The sequence below is a fragment of the Carassius auratus genome, chromosome 37 (assembly GCF_003368295.1).
Source record: "Carassius auratus strain Wakin chromosome 37, ASM336829v1, whole genome shotgun sequence".
In the NCBI taxonomy this organism is placed as follows: domain Eukaryota; kingdom Metazoa; phylum Chordata; class Actinopteri; order Cypriniformes; family Cyprinidae; genus Carassius; species Carassius auratus.
The window spans coordinates 7,634,358-7,657,957 of NC_039279.1; the positions used below are offsets into that span (position 1 = coordinate 7,634,358).

Sequence of the window (23,600 nt, forward strand, 5' to 3'; positions counted from 1 at the left end):
TATTTTGACACTGGACAGTTTGGACATTTTCTGCTTGTGTATAAAGTATCCGTTTAGTGCATACAGCATTGCAGAGGAATGGTTATAAGACATGGTGAATACCGACGTGCTGACGGACAGGGGGTGGGGGACACTTCAAGAGGACATTAGCATCAAAGCCTATCAAATGTAGATTTATGTTCCAGCTCCATTTAATGTTGACATAGTTTTCAGGTTGAAGGCACAACACATTACAAGCCACCAAAACTATATATTTACATTACAATTTATGGTACAATTTGAATTAATACTTCAAAACCAACAACTAAAAAAAAAAAAAAAAAAAAAAAGTATTAGAATAAAGTAAAAGTATATATATATATATATATATATATATATATATATATATATATATATATATATATATATATATATATATATATATATATATATATATATAAATATATATATAATTTGCATATTTCATGTACATGTTTGAAAGTTTGTAACATTTTTGAAAGAAGTCTCTTATGATTACCAAGGCATGTATTTATGTAGTTAAAAATACAGCAAAAAATAATATTGTGAAATTATTTTACAATTTCAAAATGTAATTTAGTCCTGTGAATCCATTTTTCTGTCTTTCATTTTAATATGCTGTTTTGGTGCTCACAAAACATTTTTTGTTATTATAAATTTTGAAAACAGTTGTACTGTTTAATATTTTTGCAGAAACCATAATTATTTTTTGGGAATTCTTTGATGTCTACTGTCACTTTTAATAATAATTAAAAAAAGAAAAACAGTATAACTTTAATCTGCATTAATACTTCTTTTGCAGAAAAAAAAGGATTCATTTGATAATAATAATAATAATAATAATTACTGAACACAATTACAGAATTTGACTGGAAGAATTTATAGTCAGCTTTTACTCTCTAAACACATAGAAAAAAACATGAATCAAATTTAAGTTTAACCAAGAATTGGTCATGAAAAAGCCCTTACACACCATATTCTAGTCTCTGCCGATGGGATGGTTGAAACATCCAGAACACACTGTTCAAATGAACATTATTAATGGTGAGATGTTACTGCTGCAGAACCAGCTGACACAGTTACAAAATATTGATACACAATGAACCTCAAATCAGGATAGAGATGGCTGGCCAGTGAGAATATTTACCCCTTTTTTCTGCATGTTCTGTTTCACTCACAATTAGATATAAATGCAAACTAAAGTATTTTATTTTTTAGATTTTTCAGTATCTATAAAAGTCTGTGACCTAAGCTCATCAGTGACATAGTGTCTCCTCCCCTTTCACAAAATACCCAGCAGCTAGATGTAAAATATTCCCCCCCCCCCATCTCTCTCTCTCTCTCTCTCTCTCTCTGATATGCTGAGAACAGAAGGGAGGAGTTTTAATTTGAATCCTGAACTGTTGCCCTTCACAAAGCTCAGAGACAGCACTCTGAGTGGATCGCTGTGGATTAAAACACCTGTCTGTGGGTTCACTCTTTCCTCAGGAAAGGATTTTTATGACAAATTTTTGAAAATTCTTGTTTACAGAACTGAAAAGAAAGTTTACCACTGGTGAGCACGGAGAACAAGTGTTGAACAGTGATTTTCAATTTTAAAAATGAGATGCATATCTGGAAAGGACCAGGGCAAGACAGCAAATGTCCAAGTATTTATTTTCGCTTTCAAAGGACAAAGGTAATGTTGCTGTAATAGAAAAAAAACCTTTTATAGTTTTTTGTTTTGTTTTGCTTAAACAGTACTTTATTTAGGTAAAATGCATGTTTTTATTAATTGAAAAAAAAATCACAATATTCATAAAAAATCCCCACAAACTTTAAAAAGTTTTTTTAAATGGAATATTTTTTAAATACATAAAAAATGAATCTTTTAAACCTTTTTTTGACCATAGCTGTAATTGTGTGAAAGTCATTCGGCACTTTCCAGAATTCTTCTTTAAACATTTATGCTTGGGTATCTTCATTGTCAAAGTGAGGTAAATCACTGGGCGAAACATGGCTGGAAATAGTTTTTTACTACATCTTCTGCTCACTGCCTTTGTGGGACGGGCTGCTAAAGCACAGGACGAGACTTCTATGGATACGGGCATCCAAACAGCCAATCAGACTATAGATCCTCTGTTGATTTCTGTGACATCAGAGGGGCCTCCAACTTTGAGCACACCTGCAGAGGTGGAGGAGGACACTGTGCCGTCCACTGGCACCCGCTGCCGGGGTTACTATGATGTCATGGGTCAGTGGGACCCTCCCTTTAATTGTAATGCAGGTATATTCTTGTACTGTTGCGGCACCTGTTTCTACCGGTTCTGCTGTCAGTTCCGTCAGCAGCGACTGGATCAGACCTCCTGCTCCAACTATGACACTCCAATTTGGGCCAACACTGGAAAACCTGTGGCCACCAACACTGAGGTGCAGCCAGACCACGAGCGGGATCGGACTCACATGATTGTGTACATCATCTGTGGCGTGGTGGCCATCATGGTCCTGGTGGGAATCTTCACCAAACTGGGGCTGGAGAAGAGCCGTGGAGGCCAGAACGACCCCAGAAGCTCCAGGTGAGTAGAAATGAGCTCAGTTACAAAATCAATCGATCTACTGGAAATATATTTTAAAAGTATATGCAAGCAAACTCAGTGTAATGTTTTTGGACATTCAACTGCATTTTATTTTGAATGCAACAATAACGTTTTAGAGCTTGGATTTATATTAAATGCTATTATTTATTTTTTAACCACTTAAGTAAGACTTAAGAACATCTTTACATAAATTCATAACTACCCTGATATATCACTGAAGTGACAAGCATGTGAAGTGACTGACAAGCATTAATGGCAAACTTTAAAATATACTTTAATCAATTCTGTCTTGTAAATGTATTTGTAATTACACACTTGTAATGATTAAGTTGCAGTTTAGTACATTTCAAACTAAATGTAACTCCAAATCACAAAATACAGTAAAAAACTTCAAGTAAAAAGTATACTTTACAAGCATGCTTTAGTATGTAATGCTGCATCCCATCCCAGAAATTGTTTTAATTGTACTTGCGAGTTGTACGAAACCTCATAATTACAGTAATTTCAACATATCATGAACGCACCTTTAAACAACACATCAAAATACTTGAAAGCAGGGGTCTAAACTAGAGTTTAGTTTCAATCCTAATCAAACGCACCTGAAACAGCTAATATGGGACTTACTAAGTATACTAGAAACTTCAAGGTAGGTGTGTTTGAGGCAAGTTAGAGCTTGAGTTTGTAGATCCCTGCTTTAAAATAAAACTTTTAATTTAGCATTCTTACAAAGTGCACTAAACACAGTCATGTAAAAGTGTACACTTTTATTGCCAACCTGTCCTCCACCCAATACGCTTGTATAGGTCGTTTGTCCAAATTCTTGAAATACGACCCAGCAGAGCGTATACTACAATTGCGCCCCTATAGGAAAAAGGTCGTTTTCATATTAATGTTTTGTACTCTTTTATTTGCCCTCTGGTTTGCGTTTCGTGTAGCTCAGTTAGTAGATTATTGCGTTATACCTTGATATGTAATCATGCTATCATGGGTTCGATCCCAGGGAACAGACGTGCGCGAAAATGTATATGCTCAAAAATCATAATTTAGCATGATTTCTGTGAGGGTTAGGTTTAGGGGTGGGGTTAGGTGTGGTCATTTGAACGAATAAGCCACCTACAGTAGTAAAATATGTAGGAAATACTGTGAGATCAGTGTAAAATGTCCACACATTGCATTTAAATAAACGTGCGTTTTGATTGGTAATGACGTTATACCTCAATTCATGACGACAGACGCAACTCGATACTGTCATTATTTTTACTCCCGCTAGAAGGCGGTAACTTTAAAACGTAAATATAGGTCGTAATAAATGCTTGCACAAACGACCTATATGGTCGTTTTTTTGTTGGAGGACAGGCTGTGCTTAAAGAAAGGTTTTGAAGGTTTTGAAACAGAAGATTGAATGCGCTTTTTATGTTAAAGGTGCTAATAGTGACTTCATAGTTAACCAAAGCTATTTTAGTCAAGGATATTTTGGCCAGATTTTTACATCTGTATCACATACAGTATAAAACCAAAGACCAAGTAACAGCATCCAGCCAAGACTAAAGCCATTAGTATCTTTTCTGAATTTAGGAATCATCTGTACTAGAGACAAAAAGAGCGGAAGAAAATTTTTAGAGTGTTATTTTAATATTCATGGCATCGATGCATTAAAAAGCTATCCCCATCCAACTTGAATATTTCTTTCTTATGTCTCACTTCCCAGTTCTCCTTCTCTGTTCCTTTCCCTCCAAACGTCAAATTGAACCTTTTGTTCTCATCGCTCTAAATATCCAAAATCGCTTTCTGAATATCAAATGACCTGTCATGAGCAATATAACAAAATACGGAGAATCTATAATTCTCTCAGAGTTCTGCCGTAACCCCATTTTAGACAAGAAATTACCCAATAATGCAAACAGCCCTATCGAGATGAACACATTCGGAGGACGAAAATACTCATCCGAAGATTAGCCCTTTTCCGAGGTTAACACCTCTCCAAAAGCATTTCCCACACGCTCAACACTGCACACCAGATTAACTCTTCTTACAAGATTAAGAGTTCTGCTGAGATTAACACTCCGCTTTAAGATTAAACCAACTTCTCCACAGATTAACTCTTTTTTGAAGCAACTGCTAGACTGCGCAGCTCTAGAGAACTAATTTATGCACTTCCATTCACACCATTAAAAAGAAAACATTTTGTCCCAGATGTCGAATGGATATTGAATTGGGCTCCTAAATAATTTCCCACTTCCACTTCCAGTCATGTCTAAATATTTAAATGCTACACTAGTGTTTCATATTCCCTCAGAACTCTCCAATTTAAGCCAAACAGGGAAGAGAAAAGCAGGTTTTATCTGTCAACGTTAACACTCCATCTATACTTTGTAGTCATAGTTTTGTCATGTAAGCACAGGAAGTTGGTCACTGCTGAACAATGAAGGACATAGGCAACACAGAATGTGAGTCATGATTATGTGAGACATAATTCACTGAGGATTACAGCAGTGATACCGCAATCCATGATTCAGATCACATCTTAAACAGGATGCAGTGGCCAAAGGCAGGATTCTGTGCCATACAGTATCCCATCTACAGTTAAAGAAAATAATTCTCATGCTGGGCAGGGTACTCAGCCATATGGGTGCCCCGGGGGGCTCAAATCTTTGAGGTATCACATTTATATAACACGAGCCCTTCTGGATCTGGCAATGATTTTTTTTTTTTTTTAGACAACTGGATTTTAAATGCAACTTAGCCCATAAAGTGTTACATAGATAATTAGGTTGTTTGATTATTGTAGATAAAAAGCTTGTAAAATACTGTGGCAGAAACAGAAATAAAATTACATTTACATTTCATCTTGAACAGCTTTTCTTTGCCACTGTCAGTAATATTGTTTGTCACCGTTTTTTTTAAGCTTTGCAATGACATTATGAAAAGTGTTAAGCAAATGAATCTGAATTATATATATATATATATAAACATTTAACAAAAAATTATTTTAAAAGTTTATATTTAAATTCTAGGCAGAAAAAAAGATACATGCATGGTATGAAATGCAAATAGTTTTCTGATAATTCTTTAATAAACTGTTTTTGGCTGTAATACGATGGCAAAAAAAAAAATTAAATTTTGGAAACATCCTTGTCACTAAAGCATCAATCTGTTTGTATATTTCATACATAGTTTAAATGGGTCTGTATATATACATGAAAGTGTATAATTGAAAATGATAAATGATATCTCATATTTGGGTGTCCTTGGCATTAATAAACAATTTGAAAACCTCTGGCACTGACAAAAAAATATGTTTTTGATGTCACTGCACTGGCTACTGCAGAACAACAAAAGGATAAATAACATTCAAGACTACAATAAAAATTAAATTTGATATTTCTGAAAACATGTATAAGTTGTGAGTCTTCATTAAAACCTCCAGATAAATATTACTTCAGGTTTACTTTTTTCCGAAAGAGGGTAAGAAAGAAGGACAGAATAAGGAATGACCACAATATTAAGCAGACTGTAGTTCATCTAAATCCCCCCTCTGCTCCTCCTGAGCTTGTTTGTCAGATTTTAACCTGTGTCTTTCCTGTGGCTCTAAACTGTCTGAACTCATTTGACATGAATGAGATGTGGCGGTTCATGACTGTGCGCTGTGTGTTTGTGTGTTGATGTGTATGTACAAGTGTGTCTTTGTGGTTCTCAGATTCTGGAGACGTCTCTCCCGCATTGGTTGAGTCTTAGTGGGTGTGCACTGACATTTGCATCCTGCTGGCCCCCAACCTCTCTCTCATCATGGGGACTTCAAGGCCCTCCTTTTCTTCTAAGGTTAACACGAGAGTCTAAGCTCTCTGAGAAAACTACTCATTAGGGCTGCACAATTAATCACATTTCTAATCGCGATTACAATTAAGGATGCCACAATTACATAATCATTCAAAGCAGCAATTAATCGTTCAAAGTCCAATAATGTTATTCTGCATGCTTAATATGTGTTTTTTTTCTTTCTTTCTACAGGTTATTGTTTTAATTTAAGTTTAACATTATAATACCATGCATGTTTAAATATATATATATATATATATATATATATATATTTATAGAAAAAACAATTCAATGTGTGGTTGACATCTGAGGCTTATTACCATAGAAAGGCAATAAAAGTGAATAGTTTTAGTCATTTTATTAACTTATTTTCTGTTTGAGTACATTTCAAATTTGTGTTTTTATTTTATTTTATCAATTCAAATAAACTTGATTTCTTTTAATTAATAACAGTAATTAAGCTGATTAATACACACACACACACACGGGTGTTTTTGTGAAAAGTGGGGACATCCCATAGGTGTAATGTTTTTTTTTCTGTACAAACTGTATATTCTATGGCCCTACACCAACCCCACACCTAACCCTAACCCTCACAGGAAACTTTGTGCAGTTTTACTTTCTCTCAAAAAAAAACTCATTCTGTATGATTTATAAGGGTTTTGGAAAATGGGGACATGGGTTATGGTTGTGTCCCTATATGTCACAAAAACATGCCCACACACACACAGTCTGGTGCACTATCCATGTGGGGACTCCCCATAGGCATAATGGTTTTATAATGTATAAACTATATTTTCTATTGCCCTACACCAACCCTAAACCTAAACTTACCCCTCACTGAAAACTTTCTACATTTTTACTTTTCTCAGAACCTCATTCTGCATGATTTATAAGATTTTGTACCAATGGGGACCTCAATTTAGGTAAAGATTTTACCATGCCAAAAAGTTGCTTAAGATAAAGAGCAAAAATGTTTTACCATGGTAATAAGGATTTAAAAACAACCATGAAATAATTCACCAAACTTTTGCTGCAAATTTACAATATGCCTACTTCTGCTGTAAGTTTAATATGAATAGTGTGCAAATTAATTCATATGAATCTGTTAACATTAAGTAAATGACATAAGGGCTTATTGGGATCGCATAATGTGAATTTAACTAACTGGTTATCTGCGGGTTACACATTACAAGAGTAATTTGTTTCTACGTAGCATTAAGTGAGATTAAGCTGTTCCTTCTGCAATATGATTTGATATGGCACCTTATGAATAATTGCTGATAAAATCACTCAACACAGATACAAAAATCCAGAATCTCATTCCACATAAAATGCAGCCACACAGAGGAAATGTGACAAGGCTGCCTGTATAAGCTTTCATTGGATGACTGCACTGCAAATGCAATGAATTATGTAGTAATGATAATTATGATTAAATGAGACAATCATACTAATTATACATTTGAATCAAACATAGCTCTGTAGTTTCTGTTAGTGTAGTTATCAGATCTTTATTAAAAGGGTGAAGCACTTTTGGTTCTACTAGGCATCTGTATGCATGCAAAAGAAGTGAAATAACAAAGCCAAACAAATCTGAATGCTTGCACATTAGTGTAGTACGAAACCTTTGAGTAGATGAATGAATTTTACAAATATGATTTGCCTTACCACAGACCTTTAAACAGATCTTTAAGTTCATCTGGACTAAAACTGTAATGGATGAGAGTGGGACAGCGAAGTTGGGGATCCAAATGCAGGCTTTATTTCACAGAACGTATTCAGAATAGGCAGGGCCAAACAATGGCAAGCAAACAGCAACATCAGGGTGAGACAAAAGAGTAATCCGAAAACAGGCAATGTTCAGGGCAGGCAGTAAATGATCACAAAAGACAAGAATCCAGTCCAAGATCAAAAACACAGGCAAGGTAAGACTAGGCAAAGAACTAGGCAAGGTAAACAACAGTATTGTCTGCAACACTAAACAGTAAAACGTTTGTGTGTATGAGCCCAGCTTAAAAAGTATGTCAAGTAGGCAACAGGTGAGAGTATTCAATGAGTTCCTGGTGAGGGTAAATGGAGTCAGAGGTGAGAAGGTGACCTCTTTGGTGAGCGGGAGGAACAGCAGGGACGGGATTCAAGACAAAAACACTTTCGCTAGTTGTTTGCTTCTTTGTTAAGCAAACCCTGGGGCAATTTGTAAGAACAAAAATGCATCAAATACAATAATTTTGTGATGGAGAGAGAGAAAGAAGACAATACAAATTGGCCCTATAGTGATTGAGCAATCATGGCAGATAGCATTGCTTCTGACCCAGCATGGCTCACTGTCAGGACACAGTTTCTGAAACCCTCAGGAAGTACTCAGCAGTGTTATCCCAGGATGCCCTTGTTCTCAGATCTCACTGTCTCCCAGACCTTATTCTGTATTTTTTTTGTGAGCGAAATAAATGTGTCATGCTCTGGAACTCAAACTCAGTGTATGTGAGTAAGACATCAGGGCAGCAGGAGTCAGGATTGAGTCACCCGTCTCAGCAGAAGCATAGCACATCCTCAAAGTCACCCTCAGTGGGGACAATCATGTCCACATTACTGAAAACAACCATACAAAGATTAGGTTGCTATCCTCTTACAAGATGAATGCATTAGCAGGTAAACACAATGGACTTAATAAAATAAAAATATAAAAAAGCAACTGTCACATTTGATTGATAAGAGATACAGACGTTAGGAAAAATATAAAAGGAAGCCTTACATACTGATTAACAAGGAAACTAACAATGCTCTTACAAGTCCCTTCAAGGCGCATCAGTTCACTTGACAGTCAAGTTAGCTATTTCTATGTATATGATACACAAATAGTTACAGTATTTTTATTTTTCCTTTCTATAAATAGAGTAGAGATACAGTTCCTATCTACTTGAATGGGTAGGGTTAGGGTTAAGTCCCAATTAAAGTATTTGTCAAGATAATGTTTCAATAATATTTGATATGTATCAACCAACATACAAGTTAATAAAATTCATTTTAAGTTGCCCCTAAAGGGACATGAAAAAATATGGGATGGGAGGAAAACTATTAACAATTAAATTGTTCTGCGTTTCCTAACAAATGTTTTGTGTTCCACCCAACGAAAATTCTGAGAATGTTTTGGAAGCAAGTGCAAATTTTTCAGGGGAATGGAAAACTTTTGTAAGTGAATGCAAAGTTTCTTGTTGAAACACAGGACATTTTTTAAAAGTAACTGCAAAAATATTGAAATATACATTTTCTTCACATCTTATATTTTTTTAATATGACCATGTCATCTCATGGTTTCATATATTTGAAAAACTACATTTATTCTAATCAAATCTAACAACAATGGTGTCATTGATTTCTCAACAAATGTTTTAGCAAGTTTTAGCTAATGTGCATACACATTCTTGACACTAGCAGACCTGATTGGTTCTATTTATTAATAGACAGAACTTCAGTTCCTACAAATACCATACACCACTGCCATTTATATTCCATTTCCTCCGCTGTATCGGAGTCAGTCCTGCCAAAAAAGACCAAAAATGCTCAGGCACCGGTATCATGGATATACTGGAAGAGGGGGACAGCTGTTCAGGATCGTCCAGCCCAATGATACACAATAGGTGTGAGCTCCCCTGAGAAATCGAGAACAAATAGATGATGTTTATCATCTAATTTGAGTTCAGTTCTACTTTCCTCAAGAGAATTCTAAAGCACCACGGTGGGATGCAAATGGAGACAGCACAGGAATGGCTGCCGTTATCCGGTATAATTGCAATCCATTTCTATGCTCCATTGCAGATGCCTCTTCTGTCTTCCATGAAAATGTCATCACCAGGGTGAATATATTCTCATGCCTTTTTAATGTGTTGTTCTTCTTAGGCCACAGTGGCCTACTGCCATTGGCATTGGCCGGCCAAGGGCCAGTGCGCTTGTGCTTGACTATCACATTAGATCACATCACAGTCCCTTGTTGGTTAAAGGGTGTTGGACAGAATTAGAGACCTCACCAGGGATACAAGAGCAGGCCATAGGAAATAGAGCAATAATGGGGTGTCAATGGTTTGAAGGAGGACACAGGGATGCAGGAATGGGTTCGTGAGATCTTGAACTAGAGTAAGCAACACGGCCCTCGAAAACAGGAAGTCCTGTGGATGCCAAGTGTTGTTAACCGCAAATTTGAACCCAGTCTGGGTCATGTCCTAATTTCCCTCCCCTAATTTCCTGTTAAACTATACATTTATAAGAAGAAAACAGTAAAATTGTAAAAAAAAAAAAAAAAAAATAGAACATTTCTCATCATTTCTTTCAGTATGGATTTAGCTTTTTCTTAAAGAAACTGATACTTTTATTTAGCAAAGACACTAAGACTTATACATTGTTGGTAACACAATGGTCCTTTATTTTGGTCCGTAAAATAAATTGTTACCACATTGTTACAAAACATTCTATTTCATATAAATGTTATTCTTTTAAACTTTCTACCACAGAATCCCGAAAAAAAAGTATTATTGTTTCCACAAAACAGTAGCCACCACAAATGTTTTCAACATAAGAATATTAATATTAATATTAATTTTCTTGAGCACAAAATCGGCATATTAGAATGTTTTCTAAGGTATGATGTGACACTGAAGACTTGAGTAATGGCTGCTGAAAATTAAGCAGTAATAAGTTACATTTTAAAATATATTCAAACATAAAACAGTTGTTTTTAAATTGTAATAATTTTCCATATTACTGTTACTGTATTTTTGATAAAATATATGCAACCTCGGTGAGCACAAAGTCACTTTATAAAAAAAAAAGTATTAATAATAATAATAATAATAATAATAATTAACTACCCCAAACTTTTGAGGTACTGTGTTTATAAATGTAAAAATATAATTTTAATTAGATTTCCTTGAATACTTTTGAGAACTTCAATTCTATAGTGCCCATTTGCTACGTCAGTTTACATTCAGAATTAAATGATTAATAACGAAGCATTCTCAGTTTAATTCAGAATGATATCCCTGTTGGAAATAATGGTTGGGTAAATGATTATTCTTGTCTCCTCACAGGACTCTGCAGGAGTTGCTGAAGCAGCCAGGTGGGGAGCTGAGTCCTGTGGATGGAGCTCTGAGCAGCACAACATCTATCGGAGCAAATGGTATCTCTGCCAGGATGCTTCGCAGCCGCAGTGGTGAGATCACTTACACTGCGGTTTTCCCTAAAGAAAAAAATCTCTAAATATTCTTCATTTATGGATGCATCATCTTTGTACATGTCTGCTCACACTGTTTCCCAAGGGGCTGACTTCTCAAGAGTATTGCAAGGCAACACACACTCTGAATAACTGGCTCACAGCTGCTCGCTTTTCTTTCGTGTTAATAGCAAATAAATCAACAAATACAAAACAAAATAATTAAATGAAGTGCATGAGTTTGCTCATAGAGAATTAATGGCTGGAAAATAAATGGTTGTAGATTTGAATCCTGAAATGTTCCACAAAAAAATAATTGAGTTATTACAATTGCGCCCCATCTTAATTGGACAGTTCACATATTTCTGTCATAATTTACTCACCCTCATGTCATTTCAAACCTGTTGTTTCCTCTGTAGATCATAAAATAATATATTGGAAAACATTATATATAGAGTTTGATTTCAAATTTTGTTTTTTTTTTTTTGTTTTTTGCGTTTCTGCCAAAAACAGTATTGTATCTTGTCTGTATTAAAAAGTAAATTTTACATTTTGTGATATTCGCAGCATTATAAGGTCATGTTTTCTCCCTTTTTTTTCCAAACCGTGACAAACGATAGTCTCCCTTTTTTGCACAATGTGATATATCCTTTCCACCATTCACAGCACACCATTCCATGCACTCTAGACAGTAATGGTGGCACTTTGAATACACCTGGCATCCTAGTTTTCCTCATCTACTTTGTACTTTGTGATCAACAAACAAGGGCTGCATGATAAATCACATGCGATTGTCATGTGCATCTCATCAGTAAAGCCAGTTCTGTAATTAAAGGCAGGGTAAGCGATTTTTCAAAAACGCTTTGGAAAACTGATTCGGGCTGAATAGCAAAACAAACTTGTAGCCAATCAGCAAAAAGGGGCGTGTCTACTCATGAGGTGGAGAGAGCGTTCAGTCTACGGGATGGACATTAGATGAGACGAGCAACAGAAAGATAGAGATGGCGGATAAAAAACAAAAGAGGAAAATATCTGTGGAACAAAAGAAGGCTTAAGGCAAGAAGAAGGACCCGTATAAATGTCGTTGGAGAGAACTGGAGATAACTCAAGGAGCGGAAGGACTATGATCGAACACTGAGGTTGCTTTGTTTCTTCTCAATATCAGTTGTGTGCCACGCTCCAACAGCTAAAGTCTTTCAAAACTGGACTCAACATATATATAACAATATATAACAATATATATAACAATATATATATATATATATATATATATATATATATATGTTCTACAATATTTTGCCACGTCCCGAGTAGACATGGTGTAACATTGGTTTTGCTTTGTGTCACAGAACTAATTGTTGGCTGGGTTGCTTATGTGTGGGGCGGAGCTGTCAAAATAGAGGCGACAACCTTTTGGGACAGGGGTGTTTTTTTTTTTGGTGATTTCAAATGTCAACATTTGTCTACCAGAAATCGCTTACCCTGCCTTTAACAGTTACGTTAAATCTCCAACACGTGCTTTCAGATGGAAATTATTCAGATGCATTTAATACACAGAGCAGTAGATCACTGACAAGCTACGCTATATTGCATTCATTAGATGAATCACATTCCATGCCATTTATGTTTTTTTTTTTTTTTTTACAGCACATAGTACTAGTCAACTAAATGAATGTAACATGGCAAAGATTAATGCAGTTTTGGAAGTTGAATGTAAGGGAAATATAATTTTGGAATTTCTGTGGTCTAATATGATGTTGTTGTTGATTTTCTTGTTCATGATGAAATTTTATTTTATTGTTGTAATTAATTTATAACATTAACATAATGACCTGTTGAATTCATTTTGGAAATAATGACTGATGGATTCATTTTAGTCCAGTGCCTTTATATTAGATTAATATTGACCAAGTTCAGAGGCTGTCATACAGTATGTGGATCAGCTCACTATGTTGTGTATTTTCATAGGTTTCAATATGAAAAATAACTTTCACATTGATTGAATGGATTTATTGCATTTTGAGAAAAAATATAAAAGGCTATATTAAATCGTTGAAAAACAGAACCTGGATTTGAATTTTTTATGTTATTATAACCTTAAGATGCTATGTGAAAGTTTAAAACTAGATCTAAATTAAAATCTAGATAAACTGACTACTTCCCCTCTGTTTCTTTCTATGCCTCCCTTTTTATCTTTGGGTTTCTCCCTCATTTTCTTTTCCATTTCCATTTCTCCTCAAGAGGCAGAGGAAAATACATCTGTAACCCCATTTTCTTCCTCATCTATAAACTCAAGTGAGGTCGTCTCATCTGTTATTCCACTCGGTGGATTTACACAGGCGTGAGATGCAGCGGGCTTCAGACCGACAGTTGATGTGGGGTTTATGTTGATAACCAGAGCCTGTGCCAGGCTTAAGCGGCACACTTTCCTCTCCTCTTTATGAGGAGGATTTAAGTTTCCTCCACAGTGCTTAGAGGCTTTTGCGATGTGACTGTACACATCTCTCCACATCTTCAGTAATGGTGTGAAGATTATAGCACTTGTGTAGTTCTAGGTCTTGCACTGGGAAGGTGATATTCAATGCCAGGGTTCAAAAGACATGTCTTCATGTTGGCATCCATTATTGGAAATAATAAACTGCCACACAGCCTGGAAGAGCCACACTGCCTGGAAGAGCACTATAGTTAGTTAAAGGGCCTAAGGCTGTGTGATCACAAGAAGCCTGAAAAAGACATTATTTATTATGGCACCAATAGTGGTACATCACATTTAGCCCCATAGGTCCCTTTCATTTTAGTCAACATTAACCCTATTTACTATTTAATAAAAATTCCTGTGAACAATTTATCACTGAATGATTCACTGGTCTCTGCTTCCTGAGCACAGTATATCTGTAGATGTTCACTTCAATTGATACACACAGATGAAAGTTGAGTTACATATTTACACTGCAAAGGTGGCACAGAAGTGCTTCTGAAGTGGCATTTAGGTGCCTTTACACACACTGAGAGGTGGCTCAGAGGTGGCTTAAATGCATTTAGACAGCAATCACAACTGTTTACTTTAATCCTAGGTGCTGAGGTGGGTCTAAACAGGCATAATTCAGTCATTGTGCCTTTTCACTGAATTTTGTGCAGGCACAGAGCAGCCTTACTAGAACTCAGCTGTTCACCTTTAGTGAAGTTTAATGCCATAATATAGTACTGTAAATAAATTAAGTATAAAATTACCATATGTTTGTGTAATATGCATCCATCTAATAATACACCCATATTTACATCCTTGCATTGAGCCTCCATGAAATGACCCTTCTTTCTATAGGTAAACACTTAAAATCAATTCAATCTTATCTATGAATATCAATATGAATATCAATATCATCCATGAAAATTTTTTAATGCAAGATTCGATTTAACTTTTCCAAAAAAGTTTTTAGACTACTGAAAGGTTCTTCACACTAGGAAAAAATGGTTGTTTTAAAAGCAGTTCACTAAAAAGGTTCTTTCTCTAATGATTGTCATATGCCATCACTGCAAAACTCCCCTTTGGAACTGTTATTTTTAAGATTGTATCATATTCTTTCATTCATTTGCATCATTTGTACTTTCTCTTTATTCTCTATTGTACCAAATTGCATAAAGCCACAAATAATAATTTACTGTAATTTTGCAAGAATAATCAGCCATAGTGAAAATACTACCTTGAACTCTAAAAACTTATTTTAATGGCATTTAAGATTCCATTAAGAACACCAATAGGACAATTCTGGTTATTTATAGTTCAAAAAAGGGTCTTCAGATTATTGAAATGTTCTTCACATTTAGAATAAAATGGTTATTTTAAGAACTGTTCCCTGAAAGGTTCTGTGATGGCCTTATGTTCTGGAACCTTTATTTTTAATAGTGACAGAAGATGTTAAATGACAGGGATCCAGTCAAAAACCACAGAGGCTAATATCAGTTATAGGAGCTTGTAAACCACACACAGCATGTGTGTTTATGTGAGCACATGTGTTATGGCATGGCAGTTTCATACACAAAGACGAACAGTCCAATTTTAGATCTCCCCTTATGCAGTCCGCTCTTTAATTCTCTGCTTCCGGAGACACACACACACACACCTCACGCTACAGTATCACAGACGTCTCTATTGCTTCAGGGCTAAGAACATACACAACAGTCCCTCATAGTGGGAGATGGTAGCACTCCAATGAAGAGCACAAACAATGACACACAAATACACAGATGCCACCCCGTCCCATATTAGTGCATCTCCGCTGCACATTCTCAATCCCCCATTCAATTTACATTGCCATTTCCAAATATGACTGGCAGGATGTTTATATCTGAGTTTATATGGACATGAGGTTTCACTTTTGGATACTTTTGGGCTCATTTTGTTTTGAGTTATACATCAGTCTATCCCTGAAGCCAAACCTCAGCTAAATGGTAACTCACTTTAAAATCCATCAGTAGTTTGCTACATAACATTACCACAGTCGTAACATAGATGCTTTTGGAAAAATGTGACATAGTTATGGAATGATGGAATGGCTATAGACTGCACTGAGACTTGTGGGCTGTAAAAGTTATTCTTACATTATTTAAACATATATTACATAATATATTTTACAGTATAGAATATAATATTTATTGTATTTTATTAACCACTAGAAGTCTATATAGGCTCCAAAGATGTTCAATTTCTGCTTTCTAAATATTTTTTTATACTTAATATATTTATTATATTTTATGAAAAATATTTACTTGAAGATTAATCTTGAGAGCAAGTTATTTTTGATAACATTTTATCCTACATTAGATTTCACAATGTACGCTCATGGTCGCATGGAGGGCAATAATGCTGGACTTTAGGACCTCTGGGAATATGAAAACTGTGGCAACCGCTTTGGAAATATGCATGACTAATATCAAGCTAAAATTCTCAGTACTTAATGCACACAGCTTTAAAACATTACATAATGCATCAAAAGCTATTACCCCTCTGGACTCCCTGAAGATGATTTTGACTTCAAAGGTCTAGTCAGAAAAACCTAATGAAGACAGTAACGTGCACAGAGGACTCCTCACTTTTCCATCCTTCTCGTACAATTACATCAAATACACTTAATCTTAAGAACAATCTGGTTTGATTTCTCTTTGTGATGGCAAGTCTTACACCGTGAGAGATTCTTTACCCTGACAAACCCCTTTCATTAGTTTCTCCCTTTACTCTTCATCATTATCAAACACAGCACAGAGTTTCAGGAGGGCACACAGATAGTAAATGGTGGTTAATGGCACTGCTGATGTTGTATTAAAGCTAATGTCCTCAGGGCATCACACTCTCAGCTGTTCAAAGTTTAGAAAAGAGAGCCGGTCAAAGGGATATTACTTCCTTTAACAACATAAAAGAGTAAGACTAATCTACACCTGCAGCGACTAAAAAGCACAGTACTTTCACAAATGATCTTGAGCAAACTTGGTTCAACCAATGTAAAGTGCATGCAAATAATCATCGGAATTACCCAGACATGCCATCAGAACATCATATTGGTTTTCATGCAACATTCAAAGCATTAAAAACACTAAGGGATTGCCAGGGTGATTTCAGAATGAGTGACACATGTTCCCTCTAAAAAACGGCTGTCCACATCTCTCAACACACTGCTCAAATGAAATGTGACTAATGAGTAATGGAACAAACAGGAAAGAAGGAAAGCAACATCTAACGTTCATTAATTACATCAATGTCTTTCCTGTGCTGTCACCCACAGCTTACAAGGAGAAATAGGTCATTCAGACTGAACCACATCTCAGTGGTCAATATAGGGTCACTGCATATAGAACAGATTTAAATAGGTCTCTATTGCAGTTCTACAGAGTGACTCAAACACAGACATAGCATGTTTTTCTGCACATTTTGTATGTGTAGTTTAAGCTAAATGAATGTTCTCGCCTGAAAGTAAAATGGCATTCTTATATAGATGAAAACTGGTATTTCAAACAAGAATCTTTATGCTGACTTTAATCATTACCAATGTTGAAAACAGTTGTTTTGCTTAGTATTTTTGTGGAAACTGTGATAAATGTTTTTAGTGTACTTGAATAGAAAGTTTAAAAGAACAGCAGTTGTTTGAAATAGAATAGTCACTTTACTGATCAATTTATTGCATCCTCAAAAAAAAAATCCTTCTGACACCAGACTTTTGAACTTAAGGATATATATATATATATATGAAATACTCGCATATTCATACACACAATACTGATGTACTGTAATCACATGCAGACAGTCTTTTTTAATGTTCTTCTACCATTCTTCGTTATTCCAGAGCAGTACCATCTAAACAATGCTGGCTTCTCTTTTGGCACATCTGCCGGACTCTCTCATCCTCAAAGCAACCTCAGTATACAAGGCCTGGCGCTGAATAAGTACAACTCTCTGAAAGCAGTTGGTAAGAACCATGGCATGTTACTATGCTCACAAGCACACTTCATTCACAGATGTTGGATTATTTCATGCTCTGCTGGATGCCATAAATAACCGTCCCTAAGTTTGACTGACAGAATCGGGGAAGCCCTCTGGTGTGGTGAGGACCACAGTTGGGGCACTACAAGGTTACTCTGTTTCTGGTGACTACACAATCAGACAGATATGCATATTCACGTGTTTTGTCCGATTTACACGCACAATCCTTACAACGCTATTATTTTCTGCATCACTGAATTTTTAGCCTTATTCGGCTTTTAAAATAACAAAATAAGTATAAAGAGTGGAATTCAGTTTAATTTTCAGTCTAAGCGTCATGTTTACATTTACATTCAGATTGATGCTTTTATTATTCACTAGAAATTATATATACATGATAGCGACACAGAAAAATTGGTTTTATGAGTGAAAGCAACTAGTTTCTGTTCTAGTTTTGTCAAGTTTAATAAACAAATAATAAACAGATCTTATTGCATTTTGCCAAAGAATGAAAATTTTTAAAAAGAAAGCTGTCGGATTGAGAGGTGCTCCTTGTAGTCCATTAACTTTTAGGCAGGAGCATTAGCCTGCCCTACATTCTGTGAACATGTTAACCCAATAGTGTTTAGACAACACTGATTCAGTGACAATGTCACATACATAATGCATACACATTACTAGCTACTTACCCAGACAGCAAGCAGTTTCGGCCCAGATCTGGCCCACATTTGGCCAGATGTGGGCCGGTTCTGGGCCGAAACTGCTTGCTGTCTGGGTACACATATGAACATGTCTTTATCTGACTGTTACCAAACAAAGATCCAATGCCGGGATGGTCTTCAATCATCAGATGATGCATAATGACAATACAGCCTTTGGAGTAAGCTTGAGGATTTTCAGATGTCATCTGCTTGAATCACTTTGTAGCAAAAAGAAAGTAATGAACGAGAAAAAAGGCAAAAGTAAAGAACTAAACCCCCCCCCCCCGCCAATCTGACATCAGTTTTTAAATTTGATACTGGATTTGATGAGGCTGAGATCATATATATAATGTGTCACTTCATACATGTACACACCTTCTAAAACGTCATGATTTACTGCAATGCAAGAATAAACAGAACAAGTGTAGCTGGCAGACATTAATGCGACGAGACAGAGCTCGCAGGTAAATACCGTGACAAGAAAGCTAACTCATGTCCGAGACATGACCTTTAAACATTTCAGTCTATAAAGGCAAAGTGTTTAATAAAATAGACAAGCTCTCACAGGACATCTCAACAGGAATACAGACACTGCTGTTTCACGTGCTTCATCAAAACTTGACTGAAAGTTGATGCATTTAACTCATGGTAGCACTGGACGAATTTCCAGTGATGCACATTATTTAATTTGTTCTTTGATGAGACTTTTTAAAAAGATTTAGTTTATGTAGATTATGTGTACATGGCCTTTAAATGTCTTTCAGTTGGGCTATCAAAAATAAATAGCTTTAAAATGCCATCTAAACATCTGGGATAGAATGAACAAATCATACCAGTCTGTTTTGGTGAAGTCGGACCTAGACAATGCAATCTTCATCCGACATGTATAGATGTTAATTGTATTACAGTTGGCCTCACCATTCTGCACATGCTCCAAAATACAGGTGTTACATAACATGCATTTAATCCTTTAAATATGTAATGTAGCCAGACAGACATGGAGCCCATAATACATGGTGATGGAAAAATTATCTGCTCACAAAATGTTTGTGTTGCCCTAAGAAACTGTGTTTGCTTGCAGAACAGAATACATGCAAAACTTTTACATTCCCCCAAGAAACATTGCATTCTTTTTCAGAATTCATGTGTTCCCCTAACTGCATTCAGTCACAAAACTTTCATGTTGCCCAGAGAAATTTTGCATCACATGCAAAACATTTGCATTCTCCCAAGAAACTTTGCATTAGTTCGCGAAACTTTCGCATTCCCCAACAAACTTTGTGTACACTTATTTAAATATTGTGTTCTGTTGAGATACTTTGTAGAATAAGAATGCCAAAAGCATTTTGGAACATGCTAATTTTCTCTATTACAAAACACATTGGAATATAAACTTTCCTCCCATCTCTTATTCTTTTACATGCTAAGTAGCCACATAAAGACTGAAGCTTCACTATAAATGTTCCTGCTATAGCTCAGTTATAATTGTACAGTGTTAAAGTTTGTAAATGTTAACCACCATTTACGATCTGTGTGCCCTCTTGAACATTTTCCATTTCTTCTTCTCCCATACAGCCGATACTGCAAGCAGGGGCTACTACAAAAGTTATCCACTAATGGATTTCTCTCAGCACCATTCCCCTCCTGCATCTTTCCAACCGATGCAGATGCATCCAAAAGACAAGTCGTATCTCCACCAGGTCCTCCCTTCCCATGACATCCATTCCCCCCTTTCGATCTCAATCCCAACCAACCAGCTAGAGAGGACCCGCATCCCAAAAACCACCACCCACCCTCAGCTTTCCAGCTCAGCCTTCCAAGCTTGGGATTCTGGACAAAGGCATGTCCACCGGCAGACCTCGCACCCAGGGCAGTCCACTCGCCGTCAGACCAACAGCAGCAGGAGACAGTACAGCGCAGAAACACTACCGGAGTTCCTCTCCCAGCCCACGGGCTATGGGGGACAACCACTGTATCAGCCACATCCCAAACTTAAGGCCTACCAGACCAACAGCAAGATGGAGGTCACTGTCTGAGGAAACAGGAAAGAAAGAAACAACAGTGCTGACTGTTACCAGTCTGTATGCACCAAGACAAATATGAGGACTATGTAGTCATCCCTACTTTCTTTGCTAAACCCCTCTTGTCTAAATTTATAAAGTTTTTTATGTGACCCACTTTTCTGAGTTCATCTTTGGCCTCTGTGTCACTAACAACGAGGTGTGTGTTCACATAGGAACACAAGAATGGCGCCCGAAGCCACATTAACTCAACGAGGACAATGCCATCATCACGTCAGCCTAAATCTAAGTCATTAAAGGACATTATCCTGGCAATCTTTTTGTAAACACAACCTCAGGAACAATTATGTGAAAAAAGACGCAAAACAAACTCATTCTCCTGCCCGAGAAGAGGCACAGAGTAACACCCAGACGCCTGGTGTCACACTAGGATTTAAGGATAAGCTTTGCTGAGTGTGTTGAGGATTTTGTGCTAATGAAGAAAGTTTTTTTGAGTTTGAGCAAATTTCACAATTTTCCTCTCTGGCTTCGCAGTCTCATTGTGAGAAAGTCACTCATTAAATCACTCATTTGTTGAGAAAAACCATAAGGCACGCCAATCTGGTACCTGTGGATTACAGTCACCTTTGCATGAAAGAATCAAGTTGTGCTGTGAGTAAAAATGACACAAACTTGACGACAAATCTGATAAAGCACCATGAATCATGTTTATATTGAAAAAGACCTCAAAGCTGAAAACGGTCTAGATGCATTTTCCTCTTTTTTATTTATCTATATGTTTAGATCTTTTTTGGGCATGCTCACTTTTCTTGGAGCAGGACTTAACAGGTAGCAAAGTGGGAGTGAAAGAAGGCTGGGATTGAGAAAGGACCACAAGACAGGACTCTGGTCCCCCAACTGGAAATGCACTACATGTCGGAACGCTGTCCTGGATGATTTTTCTATGGAAACATAAGGGAGAAAGTCTTGTTTTTATGAGTTTTTACATTCAAACCACTCCAATCATGGAGTGAAGACATCATCAAACATCTAACTTCCTCTTATCTTCCTGTTTTTTTTAATCTCTTGTTTGCTTTAAAGAGTCTGATCTTCACTATCTCCTTCGTTACTCAAGACCGCCTGACAAAAAGTGTCCAGTCCTCACTGTCAGGCATTGCCTCATTGTGTGAGGCTGAAGAAATGATGCCAGCAGCTCTGAGCAATAATGAAGCACATAATTAGCGTAAAACAAGCTATGCAATTGCAAAAATATCAGATGAATTTACCATCCTTGAAATCAAGATCTCCAAAGCACTAGCTGCGCAGGCAAGCCTTGAAATGTTTACCTTCTACTTGTCTGTCCTTCCTTTGACTTGGATCAGTGAGTGAGTTACCAGAATTTTTACCTCAGAAACCATGTATCCATACACAAAGACAAGATCTACTTCAGGACCATATAGCAAGTCTGATATTTTAGAATCCAAGCTAATTGTGTCCGTTAATCATCTGCAGTTGAACCTGGAGATTCAAATTCAAATTCTGGTATGACTAAAATCCTCAGCTAGCGGGATTGGGAAATGTAAAATCAAATAGTGATTACAGAACTCTTTTAGCAAGGAGGGGGAATCACTGTCACTCCACAGATACTGTCACTTGTTAAACTGCTGTATAAAAGTTATATCACACTCACTGTCTGAATATCAGCACAGCTGTCATTCAGACCAACAGCAATCTTGCCTAGTGTGATATTCCTTAAAAGGTTAGTATTAAAATATATCTATGTACTTATAAGTGCTTCCTGTCTGTTCCTGTACTGGGTCCTGTTTTGCTTTTTTTCTTTTTTTACCCAGATATTCCTGTCAACTGGGCACTTCAGCTATTTCTGTTGTCAAATTTATATTAAGCATATTCAATATATTTCTGTATTCATGTACATTTATTGTATTATTAAATTATATGAGAATTGTATTTAAGAACTACACAGACGCTTTGTTAGGCAGTGTTTAAATATATCTGAAATAGGAGTGTTTGTATAAGCTACTATTTGTTACGTTGGTAATGCCTGCAGAATTGTGTAAAAACGGTGTTAGGTTAATTAACTAGTCATACAAGGGCTTTTAACAATGAGTGGAGAAACAAAACAAGAAAAGGCTACCAAAAATATATTTTGAAAGGCAATTTAAAGTTTTATATTCACATTGAAAAGGCCTATGAGTGAACAGAACAACCAGTAAACTCCGAAAAAGTAATGCTTAAAATTGTGAATTAGTTTTCAAATGTGGTTTGTACCTCAAACAATGTCTCTTTACAAAATAATAAAAAAAAAAACGCAGAAATGCTTTTGATGATTTTGGCCGTTACAACCTACGTGTGACGAGTGACTCTTTCACGAGCCTTAAACCATCAGCATTCTCCAGGCACGACCGGAAGGTAAAATTCAAGATGTCAGTCACGGCTGTCGAGGCAGAAATTATAAATATTTGCAATATTTTAAACTCGGCCTCCTCTAACAAAAACACCTACGCTTGTCACATGATAATCTGATTGTGGGCTGTAGATCTCTTGCGCCATCTTTTGGTCACCGGTGATAAAGCAGATTACAGTAGACAGTATCACAATAAAACTTCACATAATACATTCTATTCATTAAAATGTGTGCCATTAATTTAAGGTATACTTAAGTGCATCAATGTTTCTTTAAGGAACAGTTCCCATAATAATCCTGTCATCATTTCAACACCTTGTCATAAAAGGTTATACATTAACCTCATGTTAATGTAAATCTGTGAAAGTTTCTTTCTTCTGTGGAGC

At 36.2% G+C, this 23,600-nt stretch overlaps 1 protein-coding gene across 1 annotated transcript; it reads left to right on the forward strand.

The window, feature by feature from the left end:
• Nucleotides 1-1,928: 1,928 nt before the first annotated feature.
• Nucleotides 1,929-23,107, forward strand: LOC113056060 (protein shisa-9B-like). Its single transcript, XM_026222530.1, has 4 exons — nt 1,929-2,573; nt 11,495-11,616; nt 17,952-18,074; nt 20,365-23,107. Exons 1-4 carry the CDS (start codon nt 2,014-2,016, stop codon nt 20,823-20,825), a joined length of 1,266 nt encoding a protein of 421 aa, XP_026078315.1. The 5' UTR covers nt 1,929-2,013; the 3' UTR covers nt 20,826-23,107.
• Nucleotides 23,108-23,600: the final 493 nt, after the last annotated feature.